General features: G+C 38.9%; 1 protein-coding gene across 1 annotated transcript in view; it reads right to left on the bottom strand.

Moving 5' to 3' along the window:
- The window catches only part of SCAI (suppressor of cancer cell invasion), a 137501-nt gene that overhangs the window by 40157 nt on the left and 82064 nt on the right, over positions 1–15280 (bottom strand). The window contains exons 4-6 of the mRNA XM_060014160.1: positions 8324–8419; positions 7661–7747; positions 6356–6454 (exon numbers count right to left, since the gene is read on the bottom strand). Of these exons, the coding sequence (XP_059870143.1) occupies positions 6356–6454; positions 7661–7747; positions 8324–8419 (282 nt within the window). The remainder of the gene's footprint in view (positions 1–6355; positions 6455–7660; positions 7748–8323; positions 8420–15280) is intronic.

Here is a 15280-nt window from a genome sequence, read left to right as displayed (position 1 = left end):
GACAATGTATACTTGAAAAATTATTGAAACTTTTTTTGTGGCAAATATAAGTCAACTTCACAAAAGTTTCATATAAGCTTGAAAATTATGTGCATTCGCTTATTGTCGTATGCACTTTCATGCACATTAGAACAAGTTTTCAATTATGTTACTCAAATCTTATAGTTGCTTATCTTCTTGACACATAATTAAATGTTATATTAAAAATCTCCATGTACAATACATGTGACCATTTATCAATTTCTCCCTGAAAATATGCCACTTTTTGCTTTATTATTATGCTACATTACATTACATATACAAGTTTAGAAATTTTTTATTTTCCTGAGTTGTTCCTTTTATCATTATGAAGTAAAGCTCCATCCTTAATAATATTTTCTGCCTTAAATATAAATAATGTATACATAAATAGAGCAGCATTTCTTCCCCTTAATATCTGTCTCATTTGTCTTTTCCTATGTACCTTATATCTTTGGAGGGCCTCTTGTAGATAGTATATTACTAAATTTTTCTTAAAAAGGCATACTGATAATCTCTGACTTTTCCCTAGGAAGTTTAAGATCACTTTCATTGACTATGATTACCAATGTACTTGGACTTGTTTCTACTTTATTATTTCGTGCTATAATTATACTTTTATTCATATATATTCCCTTTGTACTTTTTACTGTAATGATCATAATTCACTTTCCTCCCCCTTCTACCTGTTTTGAATTTACACTTTCTCCTTATGTTCCTTAAAAATATTTTTCTTAATATTTTAATAAGCAAACTTTACTTACTCTAAGCTTCCTCTGAACAATAAATGGAGCTTACTAGTATGGTTGAATTCTTTATTTTCTCCCTTCTTTCATGTTGTTTTCCAGGATTTGGCACCATTTTATCTTAATAACCTCAATTAGCCATTATTAAGATGATTACTGTCTTATAAAGTCCATGCTTCCTTAGGAAGCAAGGGGATAATTTTTTCTCAGGAATCCTTGTATATCATCCCTTCCTTTTAGTTTCAATTTTCCTCTTCCTGAAGAAATCCTTAGAAGTTCCTTTATGTCACCAAAACCAACCATGCCCCTGCCAGGCTGTCATAGCACTGGTCAGAGGGTTAATGACCTGGGGATTTCCCTCACGTTTTTGACAGCTAAGCTTTCCATTTAAAGGGATGGTTGATCCTTTTTTTAAAATAAATTTATTTATTTTAAAATTTTTATTTATTTTTATTTAATTTATTTATTGTTTCTGGATGCGTTGGGTCTTCACTGCTGTGCACAGGCTTTTCTCTGGTTGCAGCGAGCGAGGGCTACTCTTCATTGCGGTATGCGGGCTTTTCATTGTGGTGGCTTCTCTTGTTGCGGAGCATGGGCTCTAGGTGCACGGGCTTCAGTAGTTGTGGCTCGCGGGCTCTAGAGAGCAGGCTCAGTAATTGTGGCGCATGGGCTTAGCTGCTCCGCAGCATGCAGGATCTTCCTGGACCAGGGATGGAACCCGTGTCTGCTGCACCGGCAGGCGGATTCTCAACCACTGCACCATGAGGGAAGCCCCAAATTTATTTATTTTATTTATTTATTTTTGGCTGCATTGGGTTTACGTTGCTGCGTGTGGGCTTTCTCTACCTGCGGCGAGAAGGGGCCACTCTTTGCTGAGATGCACAGGCTTCTCATTGCAGTGGCTACTCTTTGTTGCAGAGCACGGGCTCTAGGCGCACAGGCTTCAGTAGTTGTAGCACACAGGCTTAGTTGCTCTGTGGCATGTGGGATCTTCCCAGACCACAGATTAAACCCATGTCCCCTGCACTGGCAGCCGGATTCTTAACCGCTGCACCACCAGGGAAGTCCTGCAATGGTTGCTCCTTTTTAGCCAGTACTTCTAGGTGTTTTGGACGCGCAGGCTCAGCGGCCATGGCTCACGGGCCCAGCTGCTCCGCAGCATGTGGGATCTTCCCGGACTGGGGCACGAACCTGATGGACTCTCAGGTGGACTCTCAACCACTGTGCCAGCAGGGAAGCCCCCTTCTAGGTGTTTGGAAGACACTATTTTAGATTATCTAGGCTGACACACTGTCAGAAGTGGAATTCAAAACGGAAGGAAAATTTGAAAGAGGTTGATGTCAATTCATACTTAAAATATTAATAAGACAATTCCATTAATTTTTTGAGAAAAAACAGGTTCTATGAAACTATATGATACATTATACAATCATGTAACACAGACTACATGAACATATACTGAACCAGGGATTGGCAAACTTTCTATAAATGGCCAGACATTAAATATTTTAGGTATTGCAGGCCAAATATGGTGTCTATAGCATATTTAACTTCTTTTTCACAACCTTTAAAAACGTAAAAAGGATTCTAAGCTACCAGACAGTACAAAACCAGGCCATAGTTTGCATATGAAGTGATGAGGCATTCGACTTTGGAAACCACTGTGTTGAACTGCTATCCACTCATACACATGAGAGGCTATCCTATCAAGCCTGAAAACCTGAATGATGACCCACAGCCTTCTGCCTGCTGCAGAAGAAGTCATCCTGTGAAGCTCACGACTGGGAGGCGTCAAGGTCTTCAAGTTTAGATTCACATTTTCCACTATTAAAAACTTCAGGGCTTCCCTGGTGGCACAGTGGTTAAGAACTAACCTGCGAGCTCTATTTACAATAGCCAGGACTTGGAAGCAACCTAAGTGTCCATCAACAGATGAATGGATAAAGAAGATGTGGCACATATATACAATGGAATATTACTCAGCCATAAAAAGAAACAAAATTGAGTTATTTGTAGTGAGGTGGATGGACGTAGAGTCTGTCATAGAGAGTGAAGTAAGTCAGAAAGAGAAAAACATATACGGTATGCTAACACATATATATGGAATCTAAAAACAAAAAATGGTTCTGAAGAACCTAGGTGTAGGACAGGAATAAAGACGCAGATGTAGAGAATGGACTTGAGGACACGGGGAGGGGGAAGGGTAAGCTGGGACGAAGTGAGAGAGTGGCATGGACACATATACACTACCAAATGTAAAACAGATAGCGAGTGGGAAGCAGCCATATAGCACAGGGAGATCAGCTCGGTGCTTTGTGACCACCTAGACGGGTGGGATAGGGAGGGTGGGAGGGAGACGCAAGAGGGAGGAGATATGGGGATATATGTATATGTATAGCTGATTCAGTTTGTTATAGAGCAGAAACTAACACACAAACAAACAAAAAGAATCCGCCTGCCAATGCAGGGGACATGGGTTTGAGCCCTGGTCCAGGAAGATCCCACATGCCATGGAGCAACTAAGCCTGTGCATCACAACTACTTGAGCCCGTAGTCTAGAACCTGCAAGCCACAACTACTGAAGCCTGCGTGCCTAGAGCCCATGCTCCACAACAGGAGAAGCCACCGCAATGAGAAGCCTGCACACCGCAACGAAGAGTAGCCCTGCTCACTGCAACTAGAGAATGCCTGTGCACAGCAACAAGACCCAATGCAGCCAAAAATAAAATAAGTAAATTAAGAAAATAAAAAATAAAAACTTCAGGGCTTCCCTGGTGGCGCAGTGGTTGAGAGTCCGCCTGCCAATGCAGGGGACACGGGTTCGTGCCCCGGTCTGGGAAGATCCCACATGCTACGGAGCGGCTAGGCCCACGAGCCATGGCCGCTGAGCCTGTGCGTCCGGAGCCTGTGCTCCGCAACGCGAGAGGCCACAAGAGTGAGAGGCCCGCGTACCGCAAAAAAAAAAATAAAAACTTCAGTACTGTCACCACTAGAGGTGACATGATTTTCTTTGGCAGAGTTCTTCTGGCACTCCATGATTGCAGCCTCGTCTAACCTGTTAGGACCACTACTTGTAAGATGCCAACTCTTGACACATCTGCCTGAGAAACTGTTTTTCTGGGTGGCTAACTGAAATATCTCCCCCCAGCCTCTGTGTGCTTGGAAACTTCACCTTCTCAGGATCTAACTCTGACCAGATTCAGCCTTAGTCGTTTACAACCATCAGGGTTTGCAGCTTCTAGGACAAGTGATTATGTGCTATTGTCTTCTCCGCCAAACACGATGGGCCATGGAATTAGGACATGCTGAGAGTTGTGTATGTTTGGTGATGGGCAGTCACCCTGGTGATTGTTGGAACATACCATTCCTCCTGGCTTTGACACAGTCCTTAGGTACTGAGACAATGCAGAGAGAACTTGGCCTTTGGAGGAGAGATTTTTGCTTTTTAAAGCTACTGTGAAATTGTGGAATACTTTCTTACTCAGGTTTAATCTACCAGCTGTTGATTTTAGCAGCTGCTGCCAACTGCTACCTTGACTGGCCCCCTTGCCCTCGATGAACTGAGAAACAAACAACTTACCAACTGAACAAAATCTTTCCTAAGGTACAGGGAACAAGGTCAAGATTTCACAGACTGGACTGTCCTTTGATGCTATGTTAGTGGCCTAAGGCAAGAGATTTTGTCATCCTGGTTCCAAATAATCCCACCTCTGTTCGTCTACCCTGCTCTAGGAGGCAGCACAGGAAAACAATTCATATGTGGTGTTTGCTATTAGTGTAGAAAATGATTTTAGTAAGTCAGACTGTTGGGTTTTAAGCCAAGGGACCTAAGGCCAATTTCCCTTTTGGCAAATTAGAAAATGCGGAAAAGTGAATTATATAAGGTATTTTACTATTGCTTAAAATAGTTCTTTGCTTATATGTATTTTTCATACTCATAAAGTGTTACATAGCCCTTTTGCATTTTTTTAGGGATACAATTTATCTCACCAAGAATTCAGACAAACTGTACAACATGAATGCAAAAAAAGGGGAAGTTGGAGGAAATACATCTATAGTGAAAGTATCTGAAGCAAACCATAAGAAAATCTGAAAGGATAGTAATTGATGGAACTTCCTGATAGAAGGAGGAAGTAAGGCCAAAAAGTCTTGGGGGAAAAATGTAGACTTCAGCATCCACACACCTCACTTGTTTCAAGCAAACTCCTTTAGACAAGTGTGAATAAGATTTGCAAGGGAATGAAGGGGATTTACAAGAGTGGGGCTTTCCCCAAAATGTTGCTGTTTAGCTGGAAAGCTTATGGTAGCCAACCACAAAGTGTTCTCTAGAAAAATAGGTAAAAACTATGTTTTCTTCTATTTCTAAGAGAATATAATCTTTCCACTTATATAACAACTGTGAGTTCTGTTGCTGAGAGTAGAAAGAACTTTCAGATATTCCAACAATTCCTGGAATGCTAGCAATAAAGATTCTCCAGCAGATCCCTGATTATTTCAATAATTACTTTCTCATCTGGAATCTACCTGTACTCCAAATATGTCTGGGACACCCATGAAAAGGTAATCATCTAAAAGGAAAAGAGAGGGATTTCCCTGGTGGTCCAGTGGTAAAGAAACCATCTGCCAATGCAGGGGACACGGGTTCAATCCCTCGTCCGGGGAACTAAGATCCCGCATGCCGTGGGGCAACTAAGCCCGTGCCACAACTACTGAGCTCATGCGTCTCACCAAGAGAGCCCGCACACTGCGAACTACAGAGCCCATGTGCTCTGGAGCCCGCGCACCACAGTTACAGTGCCCACACGCCCTGGAACCCACATGCCACAACTAGAGAGAAGCCCACGTGCCACAAGAAGAGCCCGCGCACCACAATGAAAGATCCCGCTTGCCTCAATGAAGATCTCGCATGCTGAAACTAAGACCTGACACAGCCAAAAAGATAAAGAAAATAAAGAAATAAAAATAAATAAATATTAAAAGGGAAAGAGTACACTTGCCCGGCTTCTTTTCATTTTCCTTCTCTCACCCTAGCATTGACCACACTGCGAGATACATAATAAGTGCTCAACAGATTACTATTGGGGATGAATAACTTCTACATGATTTTTTTTCCCTAGCAGAGGAGCTACACAGCTGCAAAATGGTATTCGATTTATAAAAGAAAACTCAAACAGCATTACAGCCTTTTCTTTAGTCCTATATGACAGTTGTCAACAGGGTTTTGAATGTATACGAACTAAGATGACACAGGCTAAACAGAACAAAGGTATCAGCTAAGCCTCATTTTGGAGTTGTTTCTTTTCTATGAAACTTTGTGTGACCCCAATCTCTCATAAAGAAATAATCCACCCTTCCTTTGTGCTCTGACTCTACCCTGGTACTGTGACATCTGTTACAACATCTGTAATATTTATTGTTTTTAGGTAACACATCTCCGTATGCTTAAGAAGGTCTAGCATATAGCAGGCACTCAATAAATCCCATTAAATGAATTAAAGTTATAAATAAATGTGTGATTTTCTGCATAATTTCCACAGACTAAAAATGCTGAGTGCTTTATCTTCTTCTTTCTGAAAATGGTAGGTGCATACCTGTCCTCTTTATTGACTTGAGAATAATATGATCTTTGTCTGATTGCAGAATAGAAGGAGAAAGCTTCATTCAGATAGCTGGTCTCAGATGTGCGCAGGCTATGAGAAGAAAAAGAAACTCTTTACATTTGACAGGATCTCAATCTCTTCACCATGATAAATACTTGTTCCATTATTCCTCTCTTCCTCTACTCCAGGGGATGGGAATGACTATCCTAAATTTGAGTCAGCAAAGCAATAATAATATCACCCTTAAAATGTATAAAAAGAATAGTAACGATAATAAAAAAAAAACACCTCCCCGCCACTCCCAAGCCTTTTTTGATGGCAACCCAGAGTACACGTTATTCTCATTCTTCAAAGGGCCTCTCCAAACAGCCTTCCACTCAGTTAAATCTTCCCACCTGGGACCAGGTCTTTCCTGACCTTCCCCAAATTCATACAGTAATTTGTCCTTTGGCTCATTTCTTTAGTTTTTTCTCAGAGGACTCAGAAATGGACTAATCCATATTAATCTTCATAGGATGCTGGTGAGTTGGATTTTCTGTTTAACATTTCTAGTTTGTTTTTTTAATTGGAGTATAGTTGACATACAATAACATTTGTAGTGTTATAAGGGATTTCTTAAGAAAATATTCTACCAGGGAAGGTGATTTTAATGATGGGAATCTGGGTGGCATGCCAAAAGACAGGGAAAGGAAGGAATTTTCTGGCCTATTAAACTATAAATGGTCCAAGCCTTTTTATGAAACACCTGGTATCACTTAATGACAATGAGATATTTAGATCCTAAAAGGAGCTCTCTTCTTTCCTTGACTCATGGGTGGGACTATACAGATGATATTGCACTAAGGATACAATTTAAAGTATCTTTATTGACTTCATGTAACCTTTTAGACATATATGAGGATGAGCTTTAAGGTATCCTCCTGAAAACCACTCCTTCAAACATACCAGTTATGATATGTCTCTGTACGGTATCAAGATTCAGGTGAAGCCATTAAGAACCATAAAATTCATTTAGTATTTATCTTTTATCTAAAACCAAGATCATACTCCTTTAAGTTTACAAATGAGTCTGACCAAACGAACTGTGTGGAAGGTGAGCCTCTGAAACAAATAATGTCACTTTGATTATGGAAGGGCATTTAAAAATGCTGTCTTGATCAATATGATCTGACCTTTTAGGATTTCATTTGTAACTCCTCAGTTTTCCCTCCTACCAGGTATGTATCGATGCATACTTCTGCATGCTGTGTTCAAATCAGGACAGTGCTTTATGTTTTCCATTTGCAATTCACTTACTAATAATGGTAGTATAGCTGCCCAATCTTAGAAGCAATTTCCCCTATTTGCCACCGCTTCAAGCCATACCGATTATCCAAGACTTGTCTGTTTTACATAGGAAATAAGAAAATAGAAATAAGAGAATATAAATTTCAAAAATAACCAAATCTGTTAATTTAATAGGATAAAGTATCACCCAATTCATCATGAAATTTTGAATACATAAATTGAAATTCATGAATTTTTCATGAGATTTCAACATAATCATTCAATTAAATTCAAAAAGCATTTATAAAATGTCTATTTAAAGTAAGTTGAAATATAAAAACAAACTTCTTTGAGCTACATGCATGAAAATTAGAAGCAACCCCCCCCACCCCCGCCAAATAGCTTTGCCCAAAAAACAACATCTATTTTTAGAATGAAACCATGAATCTGCCTATCCATGTTAGAGTTAATCTGCACCATTTCAGATAATATTGTCTTTAAAAATCAAATAGTATTTACATTTGAAAACCTTAAATAAATGGGGAAAAATCAGTTTGCTTTCATTTGGGTCACAAAGATGAAATATATTAAGATACACAAAGAGATAAAAAGCACTGCGGTGGTATATATTAGTCAAACTGTTACTAATAAAAAATGGACCCTCACTCTCCTTTAACTGTAAAAATCCTTTACCGGTGCTGCTGCTGGAACTTCCAGAGTTTGGTGTAAACATCAAAAGTTCTTCCAAAATAAGACTGCCACTGCTTCTGCCCATATTGTGGCAAATCTCTGTAATGACAAGTAAACATATATTAATTTTAAAACTCGTATGCTACTTGGAAATTGAGTCTTATGATGATACAAACTGGATGGATTTAAAGCACTTGCATTCAGGCTTTCCTTAAAAAAAAAAAAGTTACATTTTTTAGGGCAGAAATAGTTCTATTACGGGGGTCCAGTACACATTCTTTCCTGTTCTTCTCTCCTACCTCTGACAGCTCATTTGTAGGCTCCTCTGCAGATGCCTCTCCCAGGAGGTTTCTAGCACTATCTCCCTTCTTTCTGGGTGCTCGTATTCATACTCACTTATATACCGATAACTTCCACATGTTTGTCTTCAGCTAAGAACTCAGCACTTGGAAAAACATTGCTTTAGGGAATAAATCTAGAAGTGGATGTGCAGGTGGTATTGTTGTTCTCAACTATTCTACCCCCTCCCTATAAGTGAAACTATATATCCTTGTCCTTGGGCCTGGCCATTTAACTTGCTTTGGCCAATGAAATATAAGTTATCTACCACATGTCTGAGAAGAAGATTTAAGAGGTATTACATGGTTCAGCACTTTTACTTTTCCCTCTGACCTAAGACCAAGATAGGGCTGCTCCTCAGCCTGGAACACAGAAGGCACATTTAATGGAACCTCAGAACTGCAGACAACTTGTAACTAACATGGGAGCCGGAAATAAATTTCTACTATAGTAAGGTACTAAAATGTTGGAGTTATTATAGCAGCTAGTAGAGTTATTACAGGAAAAGCCAGTAGAGAAACCGGTACCAGGAGTAGGTTACTGTCCTAAGAAATACATTATGTGACACTGGCATTGAGACTGAGTGTCAAGTAACTGTTACTGAAGGCTGTCATATAATACAGTGGCAAAACTGCATTTGCCTGCAATAACTTGGAAAGTAGATAATGTGACTAATGAACTTGTGGATTTATACAAATAAGCCAGGAAACAGTATGCTATTAGGCACACGTAACAAAATATGAGAAAGAGATGAACTCAAAAAAGAACTAGCTGCGAGCAGGGCTGAAAAGGAAAAGAGGAAATCCACAAATTCCAGAACTTTCAAGATTGAAAAATACAACAATTTCTAATGCATAAATGTAAAAGACCCAGTTGAGAAATGCTAGCTATAAGCAGCACCTAGACAGTCTCATCCCCAGGGCAAAGCCTCTTCATTAAAGCCTGTGAAGAAATTTATGAAAGTGGCGCCAAGTACATTCTTTCAGGGGGACAAAATAGATCTGGGGAAAGAATCTAAGGATTTGGCTGTCTTGTAGAAGGCTGATAAGCTCAAGGTTACCTGTAAAAGAGTCTAGAAGAGAGAGAGGGGAGTGTCTCGAAATATTGTGGGCATGGCTATTGGTATGTGGAAGCTAACCTGAATCAAACAGACAGAGTCAATGAAATCCTGAGAGCGTTGTACTCTCAAAAGCCATTTGTGTTATAAAGGAATAATAAATACTCATTGATTACATCATGGTACACTTCTTATCTCACTCATGCAACTGTGGACAGCTAGTAGTGGATGGCCTCCCTTGAATGTTTAGCCTGGCTGGCAGCTAAGGTGCTGGGTCACATGTTTCTCATCATCTAACAGGCTAGCTTGGGTCCATTTACATGAGGTGGTTGCAAGGATCCCAACAGCAGCAAAAGGGAGGGCAGCTCAGATATGCATTTTTCTTTTTAAGACTTTCCATCATCTTTGCACTGTCCCATTAGGCAAAACAAATCTCATGGCCAAGCCCAGCGTCAGTGTGAGAGGGGGATGACTCATGGGCATGGATATGGGGAAGGGAATGACTTTTAAAAACAATCTGTCACAGAGACCTTATGCTTTTCTTTCTTTTTCAATTTGTTTAAAAATAAACAAATATATTTATTTATTTATTTATTTATTTATGGCTGTGTTGGGTCTTCATTGCTGGGCACAGGCTTTCTCTAGTTGCAGTGAGCGGGGACTACTCTTCGTCGCGGTGCACAGGTTTCTCATTGCGGTGGCTTCTCTTTGTTGCGGAGCACGGGCCCTAGGTGCACGGGCTCAGTAGTTGTGGCGTACGAGCTTAGTTGCTCCGCGGCATGTGGGATCTTGCCAGACCAGAGCTCGAACCCATATTGCCTGCAGTGGCAGGTGGATTCTTAACCGCTGCGCCACCACGGAAGTCCCTCTTTTTCAGTTTTGAAAATATGTCTCTTAGAAAACAAAAATACTATACAATGTATAAAGCAAGAAATAAAAAACACCTTACTGCTTTTCCTTTCTAGTTCCCAGAAATAACCACCACTGAAAATGCATTTTCTCTCTATATTTAAATATATGTCAGTTTATCTATTATTTTACATAAATGGGATCAAACTATATATAATATTCTCTAACATGCCTTTTTAGTTTAATAATATATCAGGTTTCTTTAATGCATATAGAATTACATCAATATTTACTGTGTAGAGTGTCGTATATAATGAACCAATCTACTTAACCAATCCCCTCCTGATGGACATTCATATTGCTTCCAGTTTTTCCCTGTCATAAAAATGCTGCAATAAACATCTTCATACTAATAAACTTGAATAGTTATGTGATATGAGTAAAAGGCAAATTTCTGTAAGTGGAATTAATGAGTAAAAGAAGATGTGCATTTCTGTACCAGATGTTAAGACAATGAGTAAAAAAGCAAAAGGTTTTCCTACCCAAAATTTTCAGACACTACAATACAAGACTGAACTAGCAATTCCAGTCTTAAATCTATTTCCATTATCCTTACGATAAGTAGAAACTCATTTCAGATTACCGAATAGGTTAACTACAGACACTAGTTTCCAAATTTATTGCAAGTTTTTATCCTTTTTATGTCTCCATGGATCTCTAGTGAGAGGGTGCATTAAGAAGAGCTAATCAGTTATTTTTATTTTTTTTAGTTATTTCTGAGATATACATTTTAAAATACTAACTAGAATTATGACTTATAACATTATACCAGAACATATAAGATTTTTAGGAATTTCATGTATGTCTGAAACATTTATATTAACATATTTCCATACAAATAACCCAAAGAAATTTTAGTACTAGTTTTGTTTTTTTTAAGTTTTTATTTATTTTTTTATACAGCAGGTTCTTATTAGTCATCAATTTTAACACATCAGTGTATACATGTCAATCCCGATCGCCCAATTCATCCACCACCACCACCACCACCACCACCGCTTTCCCCACCTGGTGTCCATACATTTGTTCTCTACATCTGTGTCTCTATTTCTGCCCTGCAAACCGGTTCATCTGTACCATTTTTCTAGGTTCCACATATGTACATTAATATACGATATGTGTTTTTCTCTGACTTACTTCACTCTGTATGACAGTCTCTAGATCCATCCACGTCTCAACAAATGACCCGGTTTCGTTCCTTTTTATGGCTGAGTAATATTCCATTGTATATATGTACCACTGCTTCTTTATCCATTCGTCTGTCGATGGGAATTTGGGTTGCTTCCATGACCTGGTTATTGTAAATAGTGCTGCAATGAACATTGGGGTGCATGTGTCTTTTTGAATTATGGTTTTCTCTGGGTGTTTGTCCAGTAGTGAGATTGCTGGATCATATGGTAATTCTATTTTTAGATATTTAAGGAACCTCCATACTGTTCTCCATAGTGGCTGTATCAATTTACATTCCCACCAACAGTGCAAGAGGGTTCCCTTTTCTCCACACCCTCTCCAGCATTTGTTGTTTGTAGATTTTCTGATGATGCCCATTCTAACTGGTGTGAGGTGATACCTCACTGTAGTTTTGATTTGCATTTCTCTAATAATTAGTGATGTTGAGCAACTTTTCATGTGCTTCTTGGCCATCTGTATGCCTTCTCTGTGGAGAAATGTCTATTTACGTCTTCTGCCCATTTTTGGATTAGGTTGTTTGTTTCTTTAATATTGAGCTGCATGAGCTGTTTATATATTTTGGAGATTAATCCTTTGTCCGCTGATTCATTTGCAAATATTTTCTCCCATTCTGAGGGTTGTCTTTTCGTCTTGTTTATGGTTTCGTTTGCTGTGCAAAAGCTTTTAAGTCTCATTAGGTCCCATTTGTTTATTTTTGTTTTTATCTCCATTACTCTAGCAGGTGGATCAAAAAAGATCTTGCTGTGACTTATGTCACAGAGTGTTCTTCCTATGTTTTCCTCTAAGAGTTTTACAGTGTCCGCTCTTAAAATTAGGTCTCTAATCCATTTTGAGTTTATTTTTCTGTATGGTGTTAGGGAGTGCTCTAATTTCATTCTTTTACATGTAGCTGTCCAGTTTTCCCAGCACCACTTATTGTATATCCTTGCCTCCTTTGTCATAGATTAGTTGACCATAGGTGCATGGGTTTATCTCTGGGCTTTCTATCTTGTTCCATTGATCTATGGTTCTGTTTCTGTACCAGTACCATATTGTCTTGATTACTGTAGCTTTGTAGTATAGTCTGAAGTCAGGGAGTCTGATTCCTCCAGCTCCATTTTTTTCCCTCAAGACTGCTTTGGCTATTCGGGGTCTTTTGTGCCTCCATACAAATCTTAAGATTTCTTTTCCTAATTCTGTAAAAAAATGCCATTGGCAATTTGATAGGGATAGCACTGAATCTGTAGATTGCTTTGGGTAGTATAGTCATTTTCACAATGTTGATTCTTCAAATCCAAGAACATGGTATATCTCTCCATCTGTTGGTATCATCTTTAATTTCTTTCATCAGTGTCTTGTAGTTTTCTGCATACAGGTCTTTTGTCTCTTTAGGTAGGTTTATTCCGAGGTGTTTTATTCTTTTTTGTTGCAGTGGTAAATGGGAGTGTTTCCTTAATCTCACTTTCAGATTTTTCATCATTAGTGTATAGGAATGCAAGAGATGTCTGTGCATTAATTTTGTATCCTGCAACTTTACCAAGTTCATTGATTAGCTCTAGTAGTTTTCTGGTAGCATCTTTAGGATTCTCTATGTATAGTATCATGTCATCTGCAAACAGTGACAGTTTTACTTCTTCTTTTCCGATTTGGATTCCTTTTATACCTTTTTCTTCTCAGACTGCTGTGGCTAAAACTTCCAAAACTTTATTGAATAATAGCGGTGAGTGTGGGCAACCTTGTATTGTTCCTGATCTTAGAGGAAATGTTTTCAGTTTTTCACCCTTGAGAACGATGTTGGCTTTGGGTTTGTCGTATAGGGAGGTTATTATGTTGAGGTAGGTTCCCTCTATGCCCACTTTCTGGAGAGTTTTTATCATAGATGGGTGTTGAATTTTGTCAAAAGTTTTTTCTGCATCTATTGAGAAGATCATATGGTTTTTATTCATCAATTTGTTAATATGGTGTATCACATTGATTAATTTGCGTATACTGAAGAATCCTTGCATCCCTCAGATAAATCCCACTTGATCATGGTGTATGATCCTTTTAATGTGTTGTTGGATTCTGTTTGCGAGTATTTTGTTGAGGATTTTTGCATCTATATTCATCAGTGATATTGGTCTGTAATTTTCTTGTTTTGTAGTAGCTCTGTCTGGTTTTGGTATCAGGGTGATGGTGGCCTCACAGAATGAGTTTGGCAGTGTTCCTTCCTCTGCAATTTTTTGGAAGAGTTTGAGAAGGATGGGTGTTAGCTCATCCCTAAATGTTTGATAGAATTCACCTGTGAAGCCATCTGGTCCTGGACTTTTGCTTGCTGGAAGATTTTTTTTTTTTTTTCCTGGTACACAGGCCTCTCACTGTTGTGGCCTCTCCCGTTGCAGAGCACAGGCTCCGGATACGCACGCTCAGCGGCCATGGCTCACGGGCCTAGCCGCTCCACGGCATGTGGGATTTTCCTGGACCGGGGCATGAACCCGTGTCCCATGCATCAGCAGGCAGACTCTCAACCACTGCGCCACCAGGGGAAACCCTGCTGGAAGACTTTTAATGACAGTTTCAATTTCATTACTTGTGATTGGTCTGTTCATATTTTCTCTTTCTTCCTGGTTCAGTCTTGGAAGGTTATACCTTTCTAAGAATTTATCCATTTCTTCCAGGTTGTCCATTTCATTGGCATAGAGTTGCTGGTAGTAGTTTCTTAGGATGCTTTGTATTTCTGCGGTGTCTGTTGTAACGTCTCCTTTTTCATTTCTAATTTTATTGATTTGAGTCTTCTCCCTCTTTTTCTTGATGAGTCTTGCTAATGGTTTATCAATTTTGTTTATCTTCTCAAAGAACCAGCTTTTAGTTTTATTGATCTTTGCTATTGTTTTCTTTGTTTCTATTTCATTTATTTCTGCTCTGATCTTTATTTCTTTCCTTCTGCTAACTTTGGGTTTTGTTTGTTCTTCTTTCTCTAGTTCCTTTAGGTGTAAGGTTAGATTGTTTATTTGTGAGATTGTTTATTTGCGATTTTTCTTGTTTCTTGAGGTAGCCTGTATAGCTATAAACTTCTCTCTTAGAACTGCTTTTGCTGCACCCCATAGGTTTTGGATCATCGTGTTTTCATGGTCATTGTCTCTAGGTATGTTTTGATTTCCTCTTTGATTTCTTCAGTGATCTCTTGATTATTTAGTAACGTATTGTTTAGCCTCCATGTGTTTGTGTTTTTTACGGTTTTTTCCCTGTAATTCATTTCTAATCTCATAGCGTTGTGGTCAAAAAAGATGCCTGATATGATTTCAATTTTCTTAAATTTACCGAGGCTTGATTTGTGACCCAAGATGTTATCTATCCTGGAGAATGTTCCGTGCGCACTTGAGAAGAAAGTGTAATCTGCTGTTTTAGGATGGAATGTCCTATAAATATCAATTAAATCTATCTGGTCTATTTAAAGTTTATGTTTCCTTATTTATTTTCATTTTGGATGATCTATCCATTGGTGT

The sequence above is a fragment of the Delphinus delphis genome, chromosome 6 (assembly GCF_949987515.2).
Source record: "Delphinus delphis chromosome 6, mDelDel1.2, whole genome shotgun sequence".
NCBI classification, from domain to species: Eukaryota; Metazoa; Chordata; class Mammalia; order Artiodactyla; family Delphinidae; genus Delphinus; species Delphinus delphis.
This window is presented reverse-complemented; position numbering and strand designations above follow the sequence as displayed.